The 27,787-nt window shown below is 44.2% G+C and overlaps 1 protein-coding gene across 6 annotated transcripts; it reads right to left on the bottom strand.

The window, feature by feature from the left end:
• Window positions 1-27,409, bottom strand: LRIG2 (leucine rich repeats and immunoglobulin like domains 2). 6 transcript variants are annotated; one of them, XM_085044365.1, is made up of 19 exons: window positions 27,132-27,408; window positions 22,952-23,023; window positions 22,387-22,461; window positions 21,766-21,900; window positions 21,098-21,241; window positions 20,824-20,967; window positions 19,899-20,042; window positions 19,522-19,665; window positions 16,852-16,932; window positions 15,959-16,030; window positions 15,751-15,819; window positions 14,163-14,326; window positions 12,622-12,942; window positions 11,280-11,561; window positions 9,567-10,016; window positions 8,945-9,094; window positions 7,783-8,064; window positions 3,277-3,544; window positions 14-625 (listed from the first exon to the last, which is right to left on the bottom strand). In XM_085044365.1, the coding sequence occupies exons 1-18, from the start codon at window positions 27,359-27,361 to the stop codon at window positions 3,285-3,287; spliced, it is 3,219 nt and encodes a 1,072-aa protein (XP_084900491.1). In that variant the 5' UTR covers window positions 27,362-27,408; the 3' UTR covers window positions 14-625; window positions 3,277-3,284. The 6 variants fall into 6 exon arrangements, with proteins under 6 accessions (XP_084900490.1, XP_084900494.1, XP_084900491.1 ...); XM_085044366.1 differs by having other exon boundaries at window positions 3,280-3,544; XM_085044364.1 differs by having other exon boundaries at window positions 1-3,544.
• Window positions 27,410-27,787: the final 378 nt, after the last annotated feature.

Genomic DNA, 27,787 nt, shown 5'->3' with positions numbered 1-27,787 from the left:
ATACGGTTTTTAATTTAAATGCAAATTGGGTGCTGCATTGGCTTTAGGTCACTTGCACGGACACACTGTGTAATTAGCAGGGATAAGGCTCAGGAAGCAACAGCACAAATGGTTGGCCTTTTCCTGGGCATTTATTTTAATTAAAATTTTTCAGGACAGGATCAGTCCTGCTCTACAGAACAGCTCTTCACCCCAGTTCAGCCAGACCATTCCCAAGCCATGTATGCTGCCAGGGATACTCTCAGCAGGCTGTTTGCTATTAATGGAGCAGGGCACATTTATTTCTGCATCCCAAAATCCCCTTTGGCAAGTCACAAATCACAGCCCTCTGCTCAATAGAAGCTCTTGCAACATCCAGCATCAGGCAAATGGTGTAAGTGATAAATCTGTGCAAGGACAGCAGAGATGTTTCCAGCTGCTGGGGCAAATTACATTGATAAATCTTCAGAAGACATATTAAACCTAACATGAAATCAAACCTTCCAAGTGATGAGCAGAGCAGTTATCCTGTGTTACATGCAAGTCATGCACACGAAGATCTTGTTCAGAGAAGATCTGCCTTTGCAAAAGAGATGAGCTGGAATGAGAGCCCTGATCCGAGAGAGATGACCCGGAATCCAGAGCCCTGAAATAAGAGAAATGAGAGCTCTGATCTCTGCTTAGGGCTCCAGGAACAGAGCTTTAACCCTTCCCTCAGACCAGCTCTGCTTCGTGTGAGAGAAATCCTGACACAAAACATCACCAGGAGATGGAGGGGGCAGAGCAGGAGCGACCCTGCAGCTACCCAGCTGTCAGTAACTGCTCAGGGTTCAATCAGTGCATGTGCATCATGAAGCAGATCAATGGCAACTCATTGGGAGAAAATGAGATAAACAGTAGCCTTAATAGCGCTCCATTGCTCTCCAAATAGCAACCCCAGACAGGGCTGCCTCTGGGCACAGCAGGAAAAGGCCCTTGGATTAAAGGACACACTCTGAGGTTGTCCCTTCTCTGCTGTGCTGTGTTTCAGCCCATTTTCATCCTGGTCAGCTCAGAGCAGATCCAGAACCAGCCAAATCAGACATGGAAAGGAGAAGCACTGGGTGGAAGCCCAGGGCCTGGTGTGTGTGCCCGGTCTCCAGGGGGCTGTTCCCTTCCTCCCTCAGTGTCCATAACCGGGAGGGCATGAGCTCACCCATCCTCCTAAAGGTTGGAAATGCCATCTACAATGCACAGCAGGAGCTAACCACCCGTTTTCTCACCTGCACAAGCCCAGGTGAACAGTCACAGCACTTTCACATGCCCATCGCCGCCTGCAACAGCGGACATCCCTGTGTGATCTCTGCCATTGTCTGCTCTGTGCTGTTGGGACTTGGTGATCCTACACCACCAATGTCTGGCTGGAGGCAGCTGAACCTCTCGGGTGGTGATCTCCACTGCTGGTGCTCCCAGTGAGCCACTTCAGGGCGAAAGCCATACAAATTAGGATTTGGAGTTTATTTGTTCCCCTCTACTTCTGTCTTTCTATGAATACATGGGTTCATTCTGAAAAAGAGCCCCATGTATCTTCCAGCTTCCTTTGTGCAGGGAACAGCAGCCTGGATTTCAGGAAGCTCCCAGTGCAGGTGACAGCCATGGCTGCTTTGGGATTGGAGTCCAAACTCCCCAGTGCTGGGGGTCCCATGGACTCAAGGACTTGTCTTCTCCTTCAATCTCAGCTATTTGCTTATTGCCTCACTAGGTCAAGACCTGAGGGACTTGGGGCTCAATTTGGCAGAAGGTAAAGCTATTAACCCACAAATGAGGGGATAATTTTTCCAAGCAGGAGTCTGGAGGAATCCCAGGGACACACAGGACTGCTCTCAGAGGGGGCTGCACCCAGCCCCCTGCCCCTGCTCACCTCCCCATGTCACACATACCTGCCCACCACACCATGCTCATCGGCTCCATCGCTCCACGGTGCCCAGGCTCGTGCTCAGGGCACTAGCCATTACTCCCGAGCCTGGAGACTCATCCAAAGGGAACACAAACTCCTGCAGGAGGGAAGGAGGGGAGGAGAACCTGGCAGGCAGGAGGGAAGGTGCTTTAATGAAGCATCCAGTACTAAACCACTGAAGGATTAAAGTGAGGAAGGACTAGGATCCTCCACAAAAATTCAGTCATTAGTGAAGCCTGAGGGTAAATGCAATTGTTTTCTGTGTTTTCCTGTCTTTGATGACCCAGTTTTTTACTCTCATCAGCACCAGGCTTGTGTTAATTTTCAAATATGCTTGGGTAACTGAGAACATTAACTATTCATGATCTTATCTGCAATAGCTGTTGGCTCTGACACTGTGCCAGAGAGAGCTGAACTTGCCAGGGAAGGCAGTAGCCGGTTCTTCCTGAGCATCTTGTTGAAATGATCACGGGGTGTGGTTCTGCAACACTCCTGGATAAATCAAGGCTTGTGGGGCAGGTTAGGATCATTGAGGCCATTCTCCCACAATTGAGGTGGCTTGCAAATACTTAAGAGCACACAAAAAGCTGGGATCTGGGAAATGCTGTGGACACAGAATTCTTCAGCTGCAGGGAAACCCCAGTATGGTTTATAAATACGAGGGAAGCCTCCAGAGGTGGCAGGTGACTGCTGTCTCCTGCCCAGCCAGGTACTGTCCTAGTCCAGGCAGAGGCTGGAGGAATCCCTGGTTATCAGGAATGTGAGCAGATAAATCACAGAATCATGGAATGTTTCAAGTTGGAAAGGATTTAAAAGCTCACTTCATTCCACCCTCTGCCCATGGGCAGGGACATCTTCCAGTGCACCAGGTTGCTCCAAGCCCCATCCAACCTGGCCTTGGACACTTCCAGGGATGGGACAGCCAGAGCTGCTCTGGGAAATCTGTGCCAGGGCCTCAGCACCCTTACAGGGAAGAATTTCTTCATAGTATCTAATCTAAGCCTTCCCTCATCAGCTTAAGGTCTTTCCCCCTTGCCCTGTCACTACATGCCCTTGTACAAAGTCCCTCTCCAGAACAAACACGGAAGTCAGTGTGTCTAAGGTGGCGGGAACAATGCACACGCAGCTCTTGAGAGCCCATTCCCTGGGTGTAAATATCTCTGTCAGCAAGAGCACGGGATGAAGCAGATGCAGGAGCTCAAATTAACCTGGGAAAAGCTACAGAGTGCTGAGACCTGAGAACAGGTGCAAGAGTGAAGAACACAGGACAGAGCACAGGAGAACAAAGGTGATTAATTATCAGAACATCAACCAGCAGAAGAACGCGGCAAGAGAATTATTCAAAGGAATAAAAAACTCACAACGGTTTTCAGGAGGTATGGAGCTGGCAGCACCTCCCACAGTCGGTGTGTGGGGCATACTCCCACCAACTTGCACTGAATGTTTGTTGTTGGAAAGAAAATCTCCTTTTCAGAGGATCCAAAGTGCATGAGGGCAGCATTGGAATAGCAGGAGAAAACTGTGGGGTGAACAGTGATGTGCAAGGCTCCTGGCCCAGAGTCAACAGCACCATGGAGAAACCACCCCCACAATCTTCCAAAAAGGGTCCAGGTGCTTCCCGCACAAAAACTGAAATGAGAACCACAGAATCAGAGAATTGTTGAGATGGAAACACCCTCTGGAGATCACCTTGTCCAATTCTCAGAGTCCCAGGAACATGTCCAGTTGGCAAATTGAATCAATTCTTTTCCCTCTATGAAAATTAAAATACCATAGAAAAAATATAATCATACAATCTGCAAACTAACAGAGTTACACTGAATGCTCAATGTATCCAGCGTTTTATTGATTGGACATATGTTACAATAGACAAACATATATTACATATGCTATACAAAATATACATTCTAATGTGAAAAAAATATAAATAGACACTAGGAAATAGCAAGAGGGAACAGGAGCAGCTTTGCTCTTGCTGCCCTCTGAACCCTCAGCTCCTGTACCAGTAGTGCTTTGGCATTGATTGAGGAAAATTGTTTGTTTTTATGGAAAAAAGGAAGACCACTCTGTCCCCTCTACACACCTGGACCAACAGGGATAGAAGACACACGTGATTTTTTTCTCCAGGTCTACCAAAGAAGTTTTTCCACAGTGCAGCAAGATGTCACCTACTTAAAGCATCAGCTATTTACAACCAGCTTATGGACTTTAAATGCTCATGGAAGGATGTAAGAGTCTTCATTCAGGATGGCAGCTTTTATAGGTGACTCTCTCACAGAAATCGGAGCAGCTTTAGCTGCAGTCTCTGACAGCCAACACAGTCCTGGTGCAGACAGCAGTGATTTTAAAGCCCTGGTCCAGGCCAAGCAGGTCTAACCTACTAAACGGGAATTCCCTTGCTCCAGGGAGTTGGACCCCAACTACTCCCAGAGTCTGGACACCCCCATCTGGACTGTGACAGATCTGGATGAGCTCAGCTCCTCTGAAGAGAGAGGGGAGTGAAAGAAAAAGGAACAAGTGTTTGCCAAAAGATGATGGGAGACAGAGCAGCAGCAGGAGGGAAGCTGTTTTCCTACTCCTGGCAATCACACATGCCAGCAACTCCCTGTCTCTGTAGCGTGAGTGGCTGGCTGAGAGCAGCCCAAAAGAATGAGGCTTTGCTGCTGCTGTAGTTTCATGACAGGACCTTTCTCATCTGGATTTAAATTGACAGTGGTGGGTGCCTGCAGCCAGGATCACTTTGGATTCAGAGTAAGCACTGTGTCTTAAATGCTCTCTGGGAAGGAAACGTCTGAAGGAAATACAAACAGGAAGAAATGAACTTCAGATTTTTTTTTTTTTAAATTGTATTAAAACATTTCACCTGTCAGGATCCAAAAATTCACTTGTCCAAAATCAAAAAAAAGAGAGAATCCTGTGTTTCTCTCTACTTTACCCAAAGGTCAAGGACAACTGGATCCTCTTCCCACTAAAGCTGCTGGCTATCAAAGCTCCTACACTGGCTTTGAGAGCATGGGAAGAGTGCTTGAAAATACTTGCTCATTTGCAACAGATCTGACTATCATTCATGTGCAAAGAGCCGTGGGAAAAGCATCATTATTCCCAGAGTTTCCTCACTCATTTACTCAAATACTTCACTACAGTCTCTAAATTCAGCTGTCATTCTGCACAACTACACCTGACACTTGAGTCACAAACCCTTCAGTCCAGGAATGGATCAATGGGAATTCTCACATACCTTCACTGAACTGGGCCAAAAAGAGGTTACTCCCTTTAAAAAAATACCACAGAGATGATTTTATTTGGGTACAAATCCTAGAGCTCCAAAGCAGGCAGCAGTGACCAGGAAGGAAGCACCTGACTCAAAAGGTGTGAGCACTGAGCGCAACTTACCCACTGAAAACCCATCCCTGAGGAATCTTTTAACCCCTTCTACAAAAAGGGGTATTTTATCAAAAGAAAGAATTTTTCAGGAAGTCTTTATAAATGTCATTGTTCTTCCTCATTTTGTCAGGCACATCTCACTGGAGCTATCAAGTCTGAGCTTCCTCTGTCTCAGCAAGATTTTCAGTAGTGAGGGGTTCCCTGTACTGTATAATTTCTCACCTGTCAAATATTTAAACATTTTGGCCACACTAAGGTTTAGAGAACTCTTAGTTCAACAATTTAGCCTGATAGTTTACAACAGAGAAAAACAAGTGTTTTAAAGTCCATATGCCTTTGGCTATGCAGAAGAAACAGAAAATCCACAGTACAGTTCACTAAGTATTTATCAAGTGCTCTCCCAATTTACCTCACGCTTTTCATCACCACATTCTTTTTAAAAATTCACTTAACTGTCAGCTAGGAAAAATATGGAGACCCTCTCAACATACACAATATGAAGGTGTTTTTTAAAGACAAAAGCTTAGATAAACCTTGAAATTCTGCTAGTATCATGAAATGGATCAGCTTGCAGCCCAGTCAGCCAGGCACACAGTTGTAGGCAACAATGAAATTCATCAATATCACAGTTCTACCACATATCTATAAGTAAACGCACTTCTTTCCAAAATGAAGACAGCTATTCCCCCACAAACAAGCTTTCGGTCCCCTCAAGCCCCACCATATGGCTTGATATGCAGCTGTCAAGACTAACAGTATGATACATACTTTGGCATAATAAAAAATAATTTACATTACAGCCAACACATTTATATGCTTAGTGTATACAAAATATTTATAAATGCAAATTTATTTACAACTAGAGTCCATTATTCATAGGAGAAAACAAGCCCCAGACTTAAACTGGTAACAGACACCTGCCAACAGTCTAAGGAAGGAAAAGCTGGCCAAGGGTTTTACACTTACAGTTCCTGGGGAATTCCATGAGGAGGCCCTGATGGTTTGTTTCCAAGCCAGCAAAGCACTGTGAAATAGCTACATCCATTCTTGAGAGCTTTTCAAAGCATGCACCACCAAAAAGGCTGCTTCCAGCATCACGCAATTCATGTTTTAATGCAATTTCTGTAGATGGCACTAATTATCCACGTATTCTCTGGTGCACATTCCCATTTTCCAACGGAGAAATCACAGAAAAAAGGGCATGTGCCTCCTCCTCCAGACCAGAGTCTGGCTGTTTAGTAACTGCGGACACATACATGAGCATCTTTGGCTTTGGGGTTAGTCCTGAGGTAGTAAACACAGTCAGTCAATCTGGATTTGCTTTCAAGGCTCTTTAAGTGTCTTATGTGGTTTCACTGTGGTCATGAATGTTCCGTGTCCTGTTATAATCAAAATTCTGCTCTCGTAGCCTGGGGCAGGGTCTGGGTGACACCTGGTCCTGGTCACTCTCAGCAATACCGTCGCTCAGGAGTGGCTGCGGGGCCTCATGGGCCAATGGATGGTGAAGGAATTGTGGGTGAGAGCAAGCCAGGTCTTTGCTGCCTCCCCACAGAGGAACCTGGAGGGGCTCTGAGGGAGAAAAATTAGAAGATGAACAGGAGCAAGTTCATAGAATCAAGGAATATCCTAAGCTGGAATGGACCCTCAAGGATCACTGAGTCCAACTCCTGGCCCTGCACAGACACCCCAACAAATTCCACCCTGTGCCTGAGAGTGTCGTCCAAACACCCTTTGAGCTCTGGCAGCCTTGGGGTCAGGACCATTCCCTGGGGAGCCTGTTCAGTGCCTGACCACCCTCTGGAGGAAGAACTTTCTCCTGATACCCAGCCCAAACCTCCCCTGACACAGCTCCAGCTGTTCCCTTGGGTGCTGTCACACCTCACAGAGAGCAGAGATCAACCACACTCAGATTTTAAACAGATTTAAGCTCTATGGCAATAACTTGGCAATAACAATCATTCTGAGCTGACTTTCTCTGGTTTTGAGAGTATGTTCTACTGGATGCTCTCCTTTTCTAGCAATCTCTTCCAGTAACCAGTAACACACACAGCTTTGATGTGAATTTTTAAAAAGGTGATATGGAAGAAAGTCAACAGAAAAACAAACAATTTAGGGAGTTCTTTGAAATTCAGGCCAGCTCAAACAGAAAGCCCATCTGGATTTCTTAACGTGAAGCTCCAACTTTTGGTTAATAGATGTCCTTGAAATATAAGCAAAGGCTCACATTCCACAATTTTAAACCACAAATTAAGAAATTCCATCCTTTAACATCACCCTCTTTAATCTTGGGTACTGGATGCAAGCTGTTGTTTGTTTGCTGATGCAACAAGGGCATTTGAAGAACAAGTGATTAATAAACATGAGTTGCTCCACAAACAATTGGCACTTGAAGGATTAGCTGTGTGTCAACAGTGAAGGGCAGCAAAATGAAAGCCAAAGTTATCAGGGAATACAAAGCAACAAAAGGAAAAGTGGACACTCACCATTAATCTGCTGGCAGGAGATTTTCTTATCACTTTTTTTGTCACGGTTGGTAAGGAAGACAGGCATGTCTCTGTCTACTATGAGATTATTCAGAGCGCTGGTTTCATTCTGGGTGCGTGCTGTACACGTTTCCTTGGGCATCTGCACCATGAGATTTGGGAGTGTTTGATCCAGGGAGTCCTCCTCGGTGATGAAAGCATAGGGACAGTACTCTCGGGCCCGCGAGTAGATGTTGGTATTGTCATAACAATCTGGGCAGATCACTAATGGTGCTGCACCACCTGATGAACACAATGGAAAAATAATATACTTTCAAAAAGGATGAGGATGCCACATTTCCATAGGCTTTATGTCCCGGTATGACCATTTAGTACAGCAGCACAATCTGAAGGGCCTTTATACAGTTAAGGGAGTAACAGAGTACTTGGCCTGAGATGCCACATGAGAAACTTTACAGATTCTCACCACCCAAATTCTCCACAGCAGTGCCCTTCTGAAGTTGACCAGGGGAACCATGGACATGTTCCCCTATTTCATGGGCAAAAGAGCTCCATGCAGCTCCAGCCAGCTTGGGCACCAGGCTGAAACAGCCTTGGGATCAAACCAGGGTATCTGCCCACATCCATCTTGGATCTGACTTGTCCCTGCATGCCCACACACCTCAGAGCTGATGATAAACTCGTCACTGAGATGTGCTGTTTCTCAACTCCTTCCTGATACAGACTCTAGTGCAGTGGGATTGGATTGGAGGGATCATGGACAGGTGTGAAAAACTCACACTGAGGATCAATTTTCAGCCAGCCTATATAATGAGTGATGAGTCCTCAGCATTCTGATGGCAAAAAAAGCATCTCTGTAAGCTCAATGACACAAACATCCAGCAAAGTGTCCAAACAAGGTAGGGAAATAGTGCAGACCCCTTAGTTACAATTTCAACAAGCCAAGCAGATGTCTGACAGAGGCAGGAATTTTATACCAAGGATAGGAGGCACAGCTAGTCATCTTACAAGCAAATTCTATTTCCACGTCTTCTGCCTGGGCTCTTGAGATGCCAAAGGAAAGAAACAGGATGAAGATCTACCTTGACACTTAAGCTGTGAGGATTAGACTGCATTGGTATCCTGCTGAGGCACTGGTAACACACCTGAGGGCTTTGCTTACCATCTGTGCCTTTGTGCATGTAGCTGCCAGCTGGAGGCATCAGCTGCTGATGGCTCCCTGCCTCCAAGTTACTGTAGCCTTCCTGAGGTTCAGACAGTGTTCCTTGGGAGGACAGGTAGCTGGGAATGTCAGCAGGTAGGTTCATCTCCTCTGTAAGGCAGAATTAACATTGGCAACATTAAACAGTGTGAATATTTCAAGGTATTACCAGCACTATTCCCCACACTAACAAGAATATCCAGAATTTCAACTCACATGTAGGTATCTTTTTTCTACCTCAGTAATTATGAATCCAGATGGCCAGTTCAAAGCTGACAGGACCAGAAAGAAAATTTACACCTATTATTTCAGGTCCTGTAAATATTTCTAAGTTTATTCAAATATTTACTTTCGAACTTTAGTGTTTTCCCTCAATGTAGGACAAATCTAATGTATATGGAATAGAAGTAGCACACTTCTGGTATTTAAAAGAACCTCTAAGTGGAGGAATTTGAGCAAATCCCTGACAGGATTTTTGAAGGAAATCTTCAGTTCTTTAATCTTATCCATTTGTAATGAATCCAGAAATTTCAAGTGTTTTTTATTAAAAACAGGACTAGAGACTGGTGATTTTGCACTTTACCGGTGTTAGTGATGCTGTAATCTTCATTCTTCCTCCTCATGTGGTAGATGACAATAACCCACACTAAGGATGTTCCCACCACACAACACACGACAACGATAATCACGATCCCTACTGTTGTCCAGCCGTCCTCCTCATGCACAATGCCACTCTGGGAAGAATCACAGCTAGTGGAAGCCAGGACATTTAGGTAAATATGGCCACGCTCAGTGCCCAGTGTGTTGGACATGATGCACGTATACTTCCCAGCATCCTCCAGTCCCGCATCCACGATGATGAGGAGCTGATTTGCTGCAGCGAAGAAATGCCGCTCGGTGACTATCAAAGGACCGTCGTCCTTAGTCCAGTTGAGGCGAGGGGCAGGACTGCCACCAGCTATGCACTGTAGGACAGCAGTTTCACCTCGGGTCACTGTCCTGTCCTCCAGGGGTCTCATGAAGGAAGGAGTTTCTGGGACAAAAAGCAAAATTGTAAGATAACTTCAAAGAATCGTGGAATTGTATTAATGATTTGGGTTGAAAGGGACCTTCAAGATCATCCTGTCCAACCCCCTGACATAGACAAGGACACCTTCCACTAGACCAGTCTGCTGCAAGCCCTGTCCAACCTGGCATTGAGCACTTCCAGAGATGGGGCAGCCACAGCTGCTCCGGGAAACCTGTGCCAGTCTGATTCTGTATTTGGCCATAACGTTAAAAGTCAGTGTCTTCAAAAAATGCTGCACTCTGGAAGGAACTGAGCTTCCATTATTACTCAGCACAGTTCACAGTTCAGGATGGGTCAGCTTGGAAGGACCATGGTGGGTCATCTGGTCCCACCTTCCTGCTCCGGCACAGTCATCCCAGAGCACATAGCACAGGACTGCATCCAGATGGTTCTGGAACATCTCCAGTGAGGGAGACTCCACACCCTCCTCTCTATACAGCCTGCTCCCACGCAAGAATGTGAGAAGTTCTTCCTCACATTCGTGTAGAACTTGCTGTGCATCAGTTTCTGCCCATGGTCTCTTTTCCCATTGCTGAGCACCACCGAGCACAGCCAGGTCCATCCTCTGACCTCTCCCTGCAGACACAGACAGGCATTGATGAGGGCCCCTCTCAGCCATCTTTTTTCAAGGTCGAATAGCCTCAGTTCCCTCAGCCTTTCATAGAATCATGGAATAATTTAGGTTGGAAAAGGCCTCTAAGATTACCAAGTCCAACCATTCACCATTTCCTTTTAAGAGTGATGTTCCAGTCCCTTCATCATCTCTGTAGCCTCTGCTGGACTTGCTCCAGGAGCTGTGCATCCTGGAGCCCAGAACAGGACACAGCACTCCAGATGTGCCTCACTAGGCCTGAGGAGAGAGGCAGGATCACCTCCCTGACCTGCTGGTAATGCTCTTCTCCTCATGCATACCAAGATCCCATTTGGTCTTCTTGGTGGCAAGTTTGTTACAAGCGATAACATTTGCTCTAAGTCAACACAAATAACCGGCCTAATCTATGCTGCTAGACTGAGATATGCCCCTCAGCTCCCTGCAAAGATCACACTAACTCCAACTCCACCGGGCAGCTCTGCAGCTCAGCTTTAAAGCTTCACTATGTAAACATCACACTAAGTGGTGCTCTTTGTATTTTAACTTAATTCTCCAGGATTTCAACTTGCTACTTAGAGCTAAGCTGCGCTTCCACTGCAGGGGTCCATCTGCCAGCACAGGCCAGCCACACTTACCCAGCACAGTCAGGGTGGCATTGGCTGAGAGTCCCCCTGCGATGTTCTGAGCCATGCAGCTGTAGATCCCCATGTCTTCCATCTTCACATTTGCAATGAAGAACACATCATCCTCAGGCATGACATGCATTCTCCTCTCTCTTGCAGCAGGGAAGTCTGTGCCACCATCCTTCTGCCAGGAGATCTGTGGCGGGGGGTGGCCTTCAGCAGCACACTCCAGCCGGGCCATCGCCCCAGTGCGGATAGTGAGATCCATGGGGGTTTTCAGAAAAGAAGGGAGCTCTGGGTGAAAGGGGACATCAATTCAGCGTTTTCAGTACCAGGTAAAACGCAGCAAAAGCTCCACAGCAGAGAGAAAATTTGAAAACACATCTGAAACACTCCAGAAGAATCTGCTCCTCTTTCTTAGGAAGAACTGCACAGACTTCCAGTAGTTATTTCTAAGAGCTTTTCTTCTAAAATTTAAATACAGTATCTACAGTGTTCATAGAATCATGAAATGCTTTGGGTTGAAAGGGACCCTAAAGACAATACATGCCCATGGGCAGGGACACAATCCACTAGACTAGCTGCTCCAAGCCCCATCCAACCTGGCCTTGAACACTTCCAGGGGCGGGGTAGCCACAGCTTCTCTGGGCAACCTGTGTCAGGGCCTCACCACCCCCACAGGGAGAAATTTCTTCCTAATATCCAATACAAACCTACTCTTTTTCAGTTTAAAGCCATTAAGTTAATCTATGATGATGTGAAGAGCAACATTTCTCATGGGAAGAATCCAGGGAAAAGTCTTTACCACATTTTTCTTCCCTGTTAACAGGGAAAGCAAGTTTCTATCTCATCACCTTGGCTCTGAGGTACTGTGGGGATCAGTGGTCTGCTGACTGATGTGAACATTGTCTTTTTACCTACCCTTCCCTCAAAATAAATGGAATCATTATGGCGAAAAATAAAAAAAATACTTCTCACTTTTCAGAATTTTTATCATTTATTTTCAGTTGAGTCTTTCCCAGTTTTACAAACGTGGGAAAGGTGCTGAGTTCTGAGGAGACAGTAGAGGGAGCTTTTTCTTTAAAGAATTCCACCTCCAATTCACTAGATTAACAACTAATTGTCTTCTGATAAAGCACGGGAGATAACTGCCACTTTCAAAAAGTGAACAGAAGTTTTTCATCCACAAAAAGAAAGAAATAACTTCTTTCCAGCTTTATAAAAAGATGTGCTCTAAAACCCGGTGAGATTTGCAAGACTATTTTGGGCCAGCTTTAGTAAAAAATAGACTTGTAGCTACTTAAATGAAGTTTTACGTTCAGAGTATTTCTCCATTTTTACCATTATCACTTACCATTGACGGTCAGCTTAGCTTTGTTGGAATAATTGGAGCCAAAGTGATTGGTGATAATGCACTGGTATTTCCCTTCATCAGTGAAATTCACATTGAAGAGGTGCAGGACAGTGGTGTATTCCAGCACCTCCCCACTTTGCTGCTGGTACCTGGCAAAATTCTCCACCTCTGCATCATAGAGGACCTCGCTGTCTTTGCGCCAGGCTGTGGCCATGGGTGAATCACTGCTGCTCACAGCAGTGCACATTAGGGTCACATTTGTGCCTCGCAGGGCCACCGTGGTCTCCGGGTGGACTCTGATCTGCGGTTTGGGGAAATTATCTGGAAAAAAAAGCAACAAGATAAGCTACTTTCCTCTTGAATTAATATTGCAAGGAAACGCACTCAAAAGACAATGTAACCAAAACCAAAACTTTGGGAACCGATGTCCTGCTTGAGGTGCACAAACTCAGCTGTTTTGAGCTGGAAATCAAGCTGTGAAGGAGGAAGAAGAATCAGCACTGAAAACAATCAGTGTGCAAGTGTGGTGCTGAGCAGCCCTGCCTTCTGTCCACCTGTCTGAAACTTGGTGTATTTAGATCCCACTCATAAGCCCTGCTCAGCTGAAGAGTGAGGCCATTTTATGAAGGACTGAGACTTACATTCAAATAGTTTGAATATCCCGAAGAGCCTTGACGTTCTACAAGAGCAAAGCATAACTAGCTCGCAGTTCGCTATCTCATGAGAGAGTGACTTCCATATCCATTATTTCAGCAAAGACACTCTCACAGACACACACAGAGCTCTGTCAGACACCACCGTGGTGGTACTGGAGTGGAGAAGTGGGTGCTTCCACCTACATGATTATTATTGTAGCCTTTGCCAACAAAGCAATGAAGGAATTGCATATACACAAGTAACTGTTATAAGATTGCTCACCAGAAAAAGCAAACGCCAATTCCAGGTCTGCCACAGACTTCACCCAGACTCTGGGCAAAGAGCCTCAGACCACCATAAACATCACACATACGGAGCACCAGAAAATGTGCCAGAGCCTGAACTACTCTAAGTTTTGCCCAGAGAAGCTGCAGCTGCCCCCACCCCATACCTGGAAGTGCTCAAGGCCAAGTTTGAAAGTGCTTGGAGCAACCTGCTCTTGTGGAAGGTGCCCTGTCTACGGTAGGGGGTGGAACTGGGTGAACTTTAAGGTCCCTTCCAATCCAAATCATTTTATGATTCTATGAGACTCTGCTGGTATGGACAAGAACCAGGGAGAGAATGTCAAACAGACCTTACAAAGCTAAAGGTAGTCATAAGCAGGTAGAATTGAGGCATAATCCATTTTTAACAGTAAGCTAAATAAATAACAATGCAGTCTCACAGTACGACTCCCTTGGGTTGAGTTCAGTGCTCAAACCCACAAAACAGAGCGTAAAGAAGCAGAATTAAACCCCAGACTCATCATTGTCAGGACCAAGTACCTCCCCAGCACAACAGTTTGATTTCAGCTACAAGACTTGTGTTACTGTGTTTTTATATCAAATGTGACTAAAAATACAAACCACAGACAAGGTCATCAGGGTCCACACTGAGAAGGCTTTGTCCTGCCAACCCCTCAGGGTGAGCACAGCTGACATTTACAGCTTGCAGCAAATGGCTCTCACTGAGCCACTGGGGCAGCCACTTCAACTGGCAATCGCAAAGCAAACTGCTCGTGTTCAACACTCTGCAGAAACAGGGCAAAACAAAAGGATGAGTGAAGTTTGTTTCACATGCCTACATGTGATTTCATGCAGCAAAACAACTTGAAAGCATACACAAAAGAACATCAGATTTCCAGTATCATTTTACACATACGAGTATTTGTTATAGAATCTCAGCTATTTATGCTAGAATCAGTCAGTCCCTCTATGTCAGCATTAAAACTTTACATTTCATTTAAATCCTGGAGAATATAATATTGTAGTTTTAATTTCTAAAAAAAAAAACAAAAAAAAAAACCAAAACACACCACAAAACCACTAAGCCTGTCTTTACAATTCTCTCATCCCTCTTTAAAGCAATTAAAAGGAATGTAACACTGCAGAGCAGCTTCATGTTTCAAACTAAACACACTTCCCATTATGAAATGCGCAGAAGCCTCAATTTGCATTTTAACACCAGCTGATAAATAGGCCAAAAGTGATTTGTTTCATACAGGTATCAACTGCAGCTCATTTTCTCTGCTCCACAGAAAAACTGCCAACAGGAAACAATGATGGGTCTCTTTTTTCCCTACCACCTGCTTCCAAAGTTTCCTAAATATTGAATATGAATATGACTGACTTGAGACAGTCCAGCATTTAACAAGAAGTGATCTGCCCTAAGATGAATCCAGTAATAAGAGAGGCACCAAACAAGCTAGGATTCCATCCTGCTCTTTGCCTGTACATATCAATGATTCCTCACTTTAAAAATACATCAGAGAGGGCAACAAAAGTCTGTAACACATGAAATTGTCTCCTCACATGGGCAGATCTTGCAGACTAAGTCCATCTGGCCAAGGTTAACTAACGGAGTAACAGTTTTAGACCAGATTACACAATAGTCAGAGACTTAAACTCACAGAAAGGACTGCATTAAAGTAGGATTAGTCTTGGGTGCGAAGGTCACTTCACATTACAATACCTCAGATGTCTGAAGACCACAAGAGTCCCTATCAACTTAAACATCTGCTGAGCACATAAAAAATCTTGTCTAGCTGTGAATTTTAAAGCCTTTCCAAAGCCCCCAAAATAGGAAGAAAAACCAGGGAGTTTGTTAATCTCCCTGAGAGATTCCTGATGAATTATTTCTTTTGTTCACTGCCTACATGCAGTGCTGAGCTTGCTGCTAAATCATAGGATAGGAAAAGCTTAATGGTTCAGTACCGCAAGAAAAAATTGACTCCTACTAATTGCAACTAAGGAAATGCAGGTGATCATTTTATCAAAACTTAGATCTAAATATATTGCTACCAACTTTGAGTTGATAATCTACCAGCATTGCTGCAAATATTTCATGATGAAAGCAGACACACTTCAGACACTTTTGGACAACCCTACAATGGCTGAAGGATTCTCTCCCAGGTAGGGCTTGTAAAGAATCTCTACATAATTGTCATGAACTTACAGCTCCTTCAGCTGAGCCTGGGAGAAGGCATTTTCTTGGATGGACATTACTGCATTGTTGCTTAAATCTCTGTAAGTTAAGCAAAGAGCACAGTAATGAGTCAGTGCAATTTCATATGCTGCCTTCAGTTAAAGTCTTGAAAATCTGACAAAGAACACAAGACTGATGTTGACAAATAATTAGGAGTCATACTAATTATAGTACTTACAGATGTTTGAGCCCTTCAAGACCAGAGAATGCTTTTTTGGTAATTGACTTAATTTGGTTTCCTTGCAAGATTCTGAAAATAAAAGGCCCAGAAACCAGTCTGAATGTCAATATGAGTTCACAAACAAGACCCAAAAGAAGTTCCCTATGATGCTTAACTGCATTTTTTTTCTAATTCTAGCTGAGATAAAAGATTAAATACTATTTTTTTTAGCTTAAAGGCTCAACTAATTTTCCCAAGAACAGGGTTTCTTTTCTATTTTCAACTTAGAGATTTGGACTAGAGACGCGTCAGAAGATAATTTAAGTCAGCAATATGTAGAACTTGGGAGTGAAGCAATGCAGTACCTTCCTAATGCCAAACTGCTACCACCACGCAAATTCCTGGACTGTACCCTCACACCAGGCTATTTGTTACAAGCAACATCTGTAGCTACACAGGATGGAACTTCCTACAAAGCATGTGGCACTGGATGAAAAGTTCACAGTCCACTGGAAAGTTTGTTAATGCAATAGTGTTTTGCATTTGCTCAAAAATACTTTGTGTTTTGGGGTTGTTTTTTTGATAAGCAGTAACTTTCACCCAAACCAAAGAAGGACAAAAAGCAATAATCATCACACAGAGGGAGTGAGGTATTCAATAACAAATGCAGTCAAATGCATTATGCTTAATCTCATAAAATTGGTGCTGTAAGGAAATCCAGTGCTACATGGATCTGATACTCCTGAACAAGGAACCCAGCCCTATATCAAGAGGTTGTGGCATGCAAGTGGAAACACTGTGACAAAGGCTTTCTGCCTGGTGTCATTGATTTACAATTACTTAATATTTTGCACTCTCCCTCTCTGCATGCCTGGTAAGTGCTGTCATTCCCCTAAGTCTGTAATACATACAGTTTATCCAGCCTGCTGAGTCCTATAAAAGCTTCATTTGCATCTTCTATGGCCCAGGAGATCTCGTTGTTCCGCAAGTCCCTGCAGGAGAAGACACCTCTTAGAAAGAAGCCTCAGAACACCATCATCACCATGGCCACTGGTGAGCTGGGGAAGACAAGCCAGGTATGCGACTCTGGCACAACATCACCTGGAAGGTCTCAAATCTTTTACAAAATTAAGCTTGTCAGGAGATGAGTATTTCACTTCAGAAGTACAAAAGGGAAAACTGCTCATGATCAGTGCTGCAGCCAGAACCACAAGCAAATTCTGCAACACAACTTCTTGATGTGGCATTTAAGGAAAGTCCCGGTCTAACCAGCACTTGTCATGTGATGGACTATTTGCCAGGATATGGGAGAGGCTCCTGAAGCAAGTTGGGTCAGGTAACCAATACACTAGCAACATTAATCTTCACGAGTAACAGGCTTATACCAGCATTAACATATTAAGGGATTATGCACAGGTTACAGTGTAGGCCTGCCAGGCACACCATGGTGGATTTTCAAAATGAAGCTGATATTCTGCTCACAAATCTCGTTATCAGCTAATGGGATTTCTGATTGACCTCAGCACAGCACTTCAGCCCCTCATGGAGAACAGAGGTCTAAACAGCAAAAGCAATAGAGCAATAGGGTCTGGGGAGGATTAAATGCTTTCCAGAGAGAAGATGAAATAAATTCACTTGCATTTTCAGCCTGAATGACATGGACTCAGCTGAGAGCACTTGTTTTGATATCACCATGCACAGACAGGATTGTGTTTAAAGGAAATCACACTAATAAAAGATAGTCTGCACTGTCTTTTACCAGATATTCTATGCAACAGCTAGATGAAGCTTCCAAATGAGTCAACTGACGGAAAACTAGCTGCATACACAGGCAACTCATATAAACACCTCTTTCCCTGTGCTAATGGGGGAAAAAATGAAGCATCTATTTTCCCTTACGTGAGACTGTAAACTGCGTAGAACACCATTGTGAAAGAGACTGGGATCAACCTCCAGGACACCATCTGTGGTAACACACAATTTTCTTATTTTTCTTACTTTGAAATATAGAAGTCTTGTTAAAACCGCACACAGCAGCCACTTCCACAATTTATATTTACACACTTCCAAGTTTAGGACAAAAAGAAAAGTATTTTCTATTTCATGCATCACAAGGTCTGAACAAATACAGCCTTGAAACTTGCTCAAATTGAATCTTTTTCTCTTTGAAAATTATTCAAGCTAAGGTACCCAATATGGAACTGAGAAAATAATGACTAGATGAATAATATGCCCAATTTATTTCCAAGTTGCTAATTCTTGTGATTTAAAACACATTTCTAGAATTATCTCAAGGTCTGCTTCAGACCTTGAATGCTGTGAATGCTGGAGAATATAAATGCCAAACTGCTCACAGTACTATGAAGTAAATTACATGGTACTATGTAAAACTTCAAAACTTCAGTGCTAGTCTTAGATATGTGTAATCCTAACTTGCAGCTAATATTTAGTTTTAGTTTATTCTCCTACATTGCAGAGTGGCAAGAGCTGAACATATAGAAATATTTACACCAGCCATAGCACCCAAACAACCACCATGCAACCAACAATGGAACTAATCCCAGAACCACATGGTATCTCTTGTTTTTTGAAGTACTTTTACACTCCACTACTCAGACCACTCAGAAACGAATGAGCAGCCCAGAAGAAAAGTCCCTTATTGTGTGAGTGAGGAGTTGGCTGCTCATGCCTGGCTGAACACTAATGCTCGGAGCCTTGTTAATTACCACTGCCCTCCATTCTGCACATTCCAGCCCCAAAGCAAAGGGCCAGGCCCTCAGCTGTTGACACCCGAGAGCCCAGAAAAAACCTACCAATTAATCTGCTCTTGTTCTTTTTCATGCTGCTCTAAATCTAAGAAATTAGGTTTAATTATTTCATTAAAAGGTTGCATTAAGGTTAACAGAATATGACTGCTTACATAAATCCCTCTGGTGAGTTTGCTTATTTAAGCATTTATTTAATGAAGTGACAGAGGGGTTATAAACTTTCACTCCCTTCTCAAGTACTGTTGTTTAGGATAATTACAACTCTTCAGATCTACTTAGGACAGGATTGGGTCTTTTCAGAAATATCCAACAGCTGCAACAGCTGCAAGTGCTAAGCTGCGTCTTCAACAGCAAGAAGCAACTCTACACCCCTGTTAGGTTTGTGAGATCAGCATATGAGCAGGGCCGGTTAAAACCACACCTCCTGCAACACAAAAGGGTTCAGCACTTGGTTTCTGAGGTTCTAAACCTAAGGAAACCCTCTGGACTAAAGAGCCCCAGGCTATTTGCTTCACAACGGGCATTTACACAAACTATCCACACCTCTCAGAACCAGCAGGACACACATCTGAGCACTCAAGGTCACCAAGTCGCTGTTTCTTACCACCTCTAAAATTGAGTGGTTGGTTGGCTGGTTTTAGCTGGGCTGGAATTCTGCCATCTTGGCAAGCCAAAAGGTTATCAGCCCCACCACACATGCAGGCAGGACTACATCACCAATGATCTCAGGCTTCCAGTCTCTACTTCCAAAAGCTCCACTTAAACTGAAATTGCATTAAACTGAAATTTCGGTTTGGAGTTTTCTGTACTTACAAGGTTTGAAGATTTGTCAGACCTCTAAAGACACCATCGGCAATGTGACTAATGCGATTGTCACTCAGGTTTAGTTTCTCCAATAAGCCAAGTCCCACAAAGGCAGATTCCTTGAGGCGAGTGAGCTGGTTGTATGACAGGTCTCTGGAAACATTCAACACACACTTTAAAGGCAAGTAGGGGGATTAATTATTAAGATACTATCTGACTTGATTAACTATTGTGTTTTAATTTCTCTAACAGAATACTTACAAGTAAAATACAGCATTACCATGGGCCTAGCAAGGAAATGGAGTAGTTCCTTTGGCAATTCATTCTTGCCAATCTATAACTGCAACATCTCAAAAATCCCCAACAAATAGCAGCCCAGGACTTACAGCTCAGCGAGTCTTTGGCAGAATTCCCATGCATCTGAGCTGATCCTGGTGATGGCATTCTGGCTAACATAGAGTTGTTGCAATGTCCGCAGTCCATACAGCCAGCCCTTGTTAACTTCTGTTAAGTTATTATGTTCCAGTTCTCTAATGAATTAGAAGGAAAAACATTTGTCAAATAGACAATCAATGAAACATCCATTTAAAAAATTTCACCTTGTGGATCTCAAAATTATTTACTAACTTCAAGCCTCAGACAACACATAATGCATGACTCTTTCAATCCCACTGAAATAAAAAGAGTGAGTTAAAGTATATGAAGAACTGAGTAACACAACACCAGCTGCATGGACCCAGTGGCAGAAACAAAACTATAATCTCTATGCCCAAAAACTTCTTTTTTAAAAAAGTCTTTTGCTAACACTGCATCAGACATCCTTGTGTTCACTCTGTCAAAGTCACAAAGGAAAGAACAACCCCATGTTATGAGGTTGCAAATGAAACCTCATATGAATGCAAATGAAAAACAGCAAGAAGAGATTGCAGAGGCAAACATTCTTGATCATCATGTGGGAAGAAGCTGGAAAAAAGGACCAATATTATGGAATCCCAAGACTGGTTTGTGTTGAAAGGGACCTCAAAGATCATCCAGTTCCAACTCCCTGCCATGGGCAAGGACACTTTCCACTAGACCAGGATGTTCCAAGCCCCATCCAACCTGGCCTTGAACACTTCCAGGAATGGAGAAGTGTATCCTTCCACTTCTGAAGTAACCAGAGATTACATAAAAATAATAGGAAAATACTCTTTTCCTATGATTTCATCAATATCTAAGCACAGCCTTGATGTAAGGGAAGCCATACAGGACACAACCCCTCCAGAGCCATTTTCTTTTTGCTAAACAAATTCCACAACTAGGCATACTCACAATTCCTCTATATTACCCAGGCCAAAGAATGCTCCGTCCATTAGTCTGCTAATCCCATTGCGCTGCATTTTCAAGGATTTTAAGGATTCCAGTCCTTGGAATGTAAGACTTTCCACTATTTTAATCCGGTTCCTTTTCAGTTCCCTTTTAGAAAGATGACATTCAAATATTAAGACACCTTGCAAAAAGCACCACTGTGTGAAAGTCAAGAACATGCTGAGGTTAACAGTTCAGCTGTAAATATTGTTTTGACGTTTTCACAACTGTTACTTACAGAAATTGCACATGAGGCAATCTGAAGATCTTTGGTGGAATCACACTAATCCTATTTCTGTTCAGTTTTATCACCGTTAGTGAGCTAGATAAGTTATCAAGGCAACCTGCTTCTAGAGTAGCTATTCTGTTGTTACTCAGATTCCTAAGGAAGGAAGAGGGAAAAAAGCCATTCAGAACACAGAGAGTTTGATGAACATAACAGCACAACCACCTCAGAGCAACCACTGATTAAAAGAATACAAGATCGTTGTGAAGTCACATGAGAAATATGAATTCTGGGATACCAAGCTAAATTCTTTTTCCCAAAGGAATCAGTGTGAGGAGCTGATTTTTACTGCATGCCCATGTTTCAGTTAGACGTGGTTAACCCAATGTCCACAGTGATCTACTCACAGAGGGCAGAAATTATTCCGTCCCTGATGGCTTGCGTACCTGCACTTTGACAATAGCAGTTGGTTATTTCCATGTTATTTGGGAAAATACAATATAGATTGGTATGAAAAATATTTTACTTCAAGGATATCTGTAGCTCCATTAAGCACTGCTACCAGTTCAAAGCTGTGTAAGGATGACAACTTCAAGGCACTAACTGAAGAGTAGATGAGGTCTCCAACATGACCATTATAGAGCCAGGAATCCCAGACACAGTAGCTCACTCATACTTACAGGTACTTCAGTTGCATTCGTGGAAATGAAGAGGCTTTAATTTCTGAGATAAGATTAGAACTAAGGTCTAGATTTTCCAATGAAAGGTAGACCTGGAGTTGCTCAGCATTTATTTCTGGAATGGCATTGTGCACCCTGAAAAAGATCAGCAATAAATATGATTATCACAACATCTCATCCTTCCAGCTGAAATAGCAACAGGACTCTATTCTATCAATAGTACCAGTGAGCCTCCTGAATGGGACATGCACCACATGCTTCCAAAAGTGTCAATTCCAAAAGCAATACTGGAAATCCGGGAGCTATTTGCCACTTTGACATACAAATAGATTCAAATTCTGAGGCCTGTAGCTGAGCTGGTCCTTGTGGGAAGTGTCTTTCCTGGACTGAATCCCTCCCCTTCAAAGATGCCTGCCTTGGTTGACTGCATTTTATTGGTAATTTAGGGTGACTTGATTGTCTAACTGATTTGTATTTATTAAAGAGTGTTTACATATTCCCTGACACATTTTACATGAGCAGTATTTCGAGAAAACAGATGTCTTGTTACAATTTGATAGCAGAATTCTCATGGATCTCCCATTTGTTAAACAAGAAAAAGGCAGATGAGCTATTACTTACAATGAGAGAAGAGTTATATTGGAAGTTGTTTCTCCAAAATATGGAATTTCACTTAGCTCATTGTAATTCATTTTCCTTAAGCAGAAGGGAAAAAAAAAAATATTGACACTTCAAAGAGGAGAAAAACCTTCCTGTACACAGCAGAAATAATTAATGCATTTAACAATTTTACTGCATTAATAATACTTAGTAGTTGACAAAAAAGATTTCCCAAGAGCTTAAATACTAATAATTTGAACAATTTAAACAGTGAAACATGCTAGCTTTTCTCATTTTCATGGCTACTATTACTTCTCTTTCATTTAAAATCAGCTATAGCCAAAACAAACACACCTCATTTCTCTTTAAAAATAACAGTCTTCTGATTTTTCATGAAAAACATTTCTGCTCACAACACAACAGTTTTATATATAAAATGTGTTGCCAACATGCAGCATCCATTTTTAATTAACTTGCACTGAATATTTCTGCAAGTCAGACCAGGTATCTTGACATCCAATGGAATGTTCTAATTAGAATTAGGGTAGGATATCTTTTGACTTTATTCCCATAAAAAACAACTTACACTTCTTGCAGAGTATGGACAGACAAATCAATGCTCCAGTTGGATGATAACAAATGATTATGACTTAAATCCCTAGGGAACAGAGAGAAAAGTTATTTAGCTCCTGGAATAAGAAAAAAAAAAAAAAAACAACAAACCAACAAACCTAAACCGAGTATACTTTATACAATCTCAAGTTTTAAACTGTACTTATATATATTATGTATATCATACAATTGCTCCTTCACTAAAGAAAAGAGCTTGTTCAGGTGGTCGCTCATAATAGAAGTCTAAACAGTTCCATTTCTCTGAACCAAAAAAACTTTTTGTCAAAGCTTCTTGAAAGGAAGATTGTACCTCACCAGATAATTTTTCCTTTAACCCAGAGCTTTATTAACAACACTTGTACATTGCAAGAAGAAAAAAACTTTGCAGGGACATGAGAGTAATTTCTTACAAAATGCCCGATATTGAACTGCTTTCTGTAGCATGATCCCCATTTTCTCAGCTTTCCAAAGTCGCTGACTAGCCAAGGCAGGCTTATTTTAAAGGAACGACATACACACAATTCCCAAACAAGCTGGAAGGGAAAGAACCCTGAGGCTGGGAATCTTACAGATAGATGCTTTAGCACCAGTTGGTTTTATTTATAGGCATCACATGCAGGAGTTGGACTCTTTCAATGGACAAAAGTCATTAAATCCAGCTTTAATCTGGCTCCCACTGGGTATTGGTGCTATTCCCATTGGTATAACTTTACACAGTATTTTACTCTTCCCTTGGACTTGGTGCATAAATGCAATAGATGGGTCCACTTCTGAGGGCTGATCTGAGCACAGGCTGCCTCTAGTCCATGACATGAGTTAAAGTATGACCAAAAATATAAGGTTGGTGATGGAAACATGGTCCTGGACACACCAGAAAGGACAGGCAGATGTCAGTCCAAAAGGTGAAACCAACTCATTGGTGTGACATTCTTCTGGCACAAGTCCAGCACAGAGGTGAATCCCCAAAAGCTCATGCCCAGAGTCTGAGTCACTGTGTCTGAACAGACCTGGCACTGCCACTGTGCTAGCAGAACACGACTGGTCCCCTCACCACAGTTAGAAACCTGTTGGTAAGTGTAGAAATAACTAGACACAGCTTATGTCTCTGAGCCATCTGTGAAGATGGTGAGAGGTCTAAAGGGGCCATACAAGGGGTGGTTGACGTCACTTGGCACTTGAGAGATGATCCCAAATCCCAGCAGTAGACTGTCTGCTGGATGTTTCAGACATGCAAGCACCAAGCTAGTGCTGAGCAGACTTATCTTGGTGCAGAGGGTTTAACCAGAGCAGGAAGTACTAAGCCACACTGTTTCCAAAGGACCAGCGTGCAACCCATGGAGGAAGGAGACAATGGACATGGAATATAACAACACACGCCTCAAGATGTGCAGATACTCCACTGATGAGCAAAACCGGGTCATAGGTGCTGAGCCAAACCAACTTGCGTGTCAGCCACAGCTAGCGGGTAGTGACATAGATCTTGGAAGCAAGATTAATATGCAAAGAAAACTGAAACTCGATTTTTCTAAGGCTTTCAGGAACAGCATCATAGAATACTTTAGTTGGGGGAGGACCTACAACAGTGCTACAAGTCCACCTGCCTGACCACATCAGAACTGACCAATATTAAAGCAAATTATTCAGGACATTGTCCAAATGACTCTTAAACACTGACAGCCATGGAGCCTGGGCAATGAGAACATGCTAACATCCAACTATCCCCTTCAGAAGCCTACTGTCTGATTACCAAGTTAGAAATTAAGATTTTAATTTAGAAAACGCAGGAAAGTATTTTTCTGTTATTACACAGATTTGTACTACAACAAAGTTTTCATTACAATAAGTGCTCTTTCAAGAAGTTTGGTATAGTTGATATTTAAACTGGTTCTCACATTATTTATATCTACTTTCTGTTACTGATGCTTTTCTTTTTCAAAGAGACCAACTGATCACAAAATACAGAATGAAATACATGGGCTGATGTTCTGTATTTAGAGATCATTCAATCACACAGCTAAGACTCATGTTATCCTGGAGAACTAGAAGCAATTCCCTTGCCCTGGAAAAGCCAAAACCAAAGAACCCATCCTTTCAGCAGCCTTGCACTGTAACTGGGAGGCCCAAGCTGTGCAAGATACAGAGCAAACACGCAAAACTTGTATTTTAGAGATTCATCTGGTATTGTATATAGCATCATCTAAACAGTCATTCTAAGCTTAAGAGGTACTCATCTCTTAAATAAATAAAACAGAACAAACATACCAAACTGATTATGGATGATGAAGAATGATCTTAGCCAAGCTGAGCATACTGTGGCACTGCAGAGGTGTTGATGCAGAATGCAGGCAGCCATCTGAGCTCACCCAAAAAAACTACTGTGAATGGAACTTGCTGAACTGATAACTGAACAACTTTTATTCATTGTCTGTCTGGTTACCAGGATATATAAACATACTTAATATGGGACTGGAGGCGGCGATCACCAGCATTGTGCATCCCTCTGACCCTACACACAGTCACCCTTCACACAGCGCTGGAATTCCTTGCTCTAAAGAAACTAATGTTAAGAGGCAGACATAAAAAAATATTTCCTAACTCATTAATTTCCCAACCCTTTTCATCATCCACCAGGTTAGCCACAAAATGCATATAACTTCAGAGGAAAAATGAAGTTACAGTCGCCTGAGCAGTTCCATCATGAAAACCAAGCCCTGCTCACCTGGCTTTATTAAAAACAGAAAGTGAAAACAAGACCAACCTGCACACACACACACACTGGAAGCACCAGTTTTTAACACAGATCAGACTCTTGAGACCTGCTAAAGGAATTCCTGGAGTTAACTCCCGTGGCCTGTGTGTTCATAGTACCTTCCCAACAGGCTTAATTTTCTCTTGGTCAGGAATAATGTCATTTTTATCGACTAGGAAGAATGATAACTGCAACAGGGACTAAAAACTCTGTGCACAGAAGCCAGTTTTGATATCCCTCACATCCCAGCACCTCTTCCACCCAAACATGCTGTAGCCAAAGATGACAAAACAGTGATTGTGACAGCAAAAGTCAAGAAAGGACAAAGGCTTGACCTGGGTGAACACTATTTAGCACATTGTCTTATTAAACACTTGGGAGCCGAAACTAAGGGTGGCTTTGAATTGCTTTGTGGGTTGTTTTTTTTTTAATAAACAATGGCAACAAATGTCACAAGGAGTCCACAATAGTTTAACTGAAGAAAAAGGAGAGTGTCACTGAGTTGCACAGCACAGCGGGATGCAAAGGAAACCAGAAGCAACAGGAAGTACCACAACACAGCTGAGGTTGGTGCTTGAAGGAACACTTCCAAGCACAATCCTAAAAGACCATGTCCTAAAGCCTGACTTGAAACAACGTTAACTCCTGGATTGAATGGCATTAATAAGTGACTTACTAACCACAACCTGCCCGTGCTCCACCCTCCTCTCACTTCTTGTCATCACAGAGTAGGGCAAGACAAGCGCCAAACTGCGCCCTGAAACCCCAGTACACGGAGCCTTCCAGGCCAGACCATCTTTCTCTCCACGGCACCACTGCAGCCGCTTCGCCCCGGCCGCTGCCCCGAGAGAGCCAGACACCACTGCTGGGGCCGCCCTGCCCGCAGCCCTCCGGGCTCCGTGCGAACACCCCGCGGACAAAATCACAGAAACAATTAGGTTGGAAAAGACCTCCAAGATGATTGAGTCCAACCTACAAGCAAGCACCTCCTTGTCAATCAGACCATGGCACTGAGTGCCACGTCCAGTCGCTCCTTGAACGCCTTCAGGCATTGGGACTCCACTACCTCCCTAGGCAGCCCCTTCCAACGTCTAATTACCCTTTTTGTGAAGAAATTCTTCCAGATGTCTAACCTGAACCTCCCCTGACGCACTTTTAAGACTATGACCTCTTGTCCGTTCATTACCTGGGAGCAGAGCCCGACCCCCACCTGGCTGCACCGCCCTGTCAGGGAGTTATAGAGAGAAATAAGGACACCGAGCCCCAGCCCCGCCGGCCCGTTCAGCCCGGGCCTCGCACCGCCCCCGCCGCCGGGCCCTGAGCCCGCAACCCCGTCCCCGCCAGGCCTAGACCTGAACACAGCCCGCTGCCCGTTCGGCCCCGCAACCCCGCCGCGCTCACTCACAGCCCCGTGGTGCCGGAGGGCAACGGCGGGATCCTCCACGGGTCCGGCCCGCTGGACAGGCGCTGCCGGCTGCAGTCCAGCAGGCCGCGGCGGCAGGAGCAGGGCGCGGCGCAGGGCTCGGCGGCGCCCGCCCGAGCACACAGCGCTGCCGCCGCTATCAGCAGCAGCAGCGGTAGTACCCGCGGCAGCGCCCTGCGGCCGGCCCGCGCGGCTGGCCCCGCTTCCCGCATCCCCCGGCCCGGCCCGGCCCGGCCCGGCCGCGCCGCGCCGCCCCGCCCGGAGCCACCGCAGCGCGCAGGCGACGAGGGGGGCCACGCCTATCGAGGGCGGGGCCCACAGAGGGCGGGGTAAAAGGGGCGGGGCCACAGTAAGCCCCGCCCAGTTCCGGCGGTAAATCAGCTTGCAGGCAGCGAGGGGCGGGGCCAGGAGAGCGCGAGGCCACCTCAAGTCCCGCCCAGCACTGACTGCAACCGCAGGGCGGAGTTCTCTCGGGGGCAGGGCAAGAAGGGGCGGGGTCATCACCACCAAGGGACGGAGCCACCGCAGCCCCCGCCCAGCCAGGTTGGCACCACGGGCTTGGAGGCAGCGTGGGGCGGGACCAAGACTGGGCGGTGCCACCACGAGCCCATCCCACCCACACCTTCAGTTTGAAGGTG

The sequence above is a fragment of the Lichenostomus cassidix genome, unplaced genomic scaffold (genome assembly GCF_008360975.1).
Source record: "Lichenostomus cassidix isolate B80296 unplaced genomic scaffold, HeHo_3.0 unassigened_scaffold_chr26, whole genome shotgun sequence".
In the NCBI taxonomy this organism is placed as follows: domain Eukaryota; kingdom Metazoa; phylum Chordata; class Aves; order Passeriformes; family Meliphagidae; genus Lichenostomus; species Lichenostomus cassidix.
This window is presented reverse-complemented; position numbering and strand designations above follow the sequence as displayed.

What these genes read in the sequence shown, in the direction of transcription:
- LRIG2 (XM_085044364.1), bottom strand. Translation starts at nt 27,361, where the DNA reads ATGCGGGAAGCGGGGCCAGCCGCGCGGGCCGGCCGCAGGGCGCTGCCG. An exon ending in CCCTGATGACCTTGTCTGTG is followed by an intron (nt 12,943 to 14,162) that starts GTTTGTATTTTT and finishes TTTTTTTTCCAG; the next exon opens with ATAATTTCCCCAAACCGCAG. An exon ending in CTCCTGCCAGCAGATTAATG is followed by an intron (nt 3,545 to 7,782) that starts GTGAGTGTCCAC and finishes TTCTCATTTCAG; the next exon opens with TTTTTGTGCGGGAAGCACCT.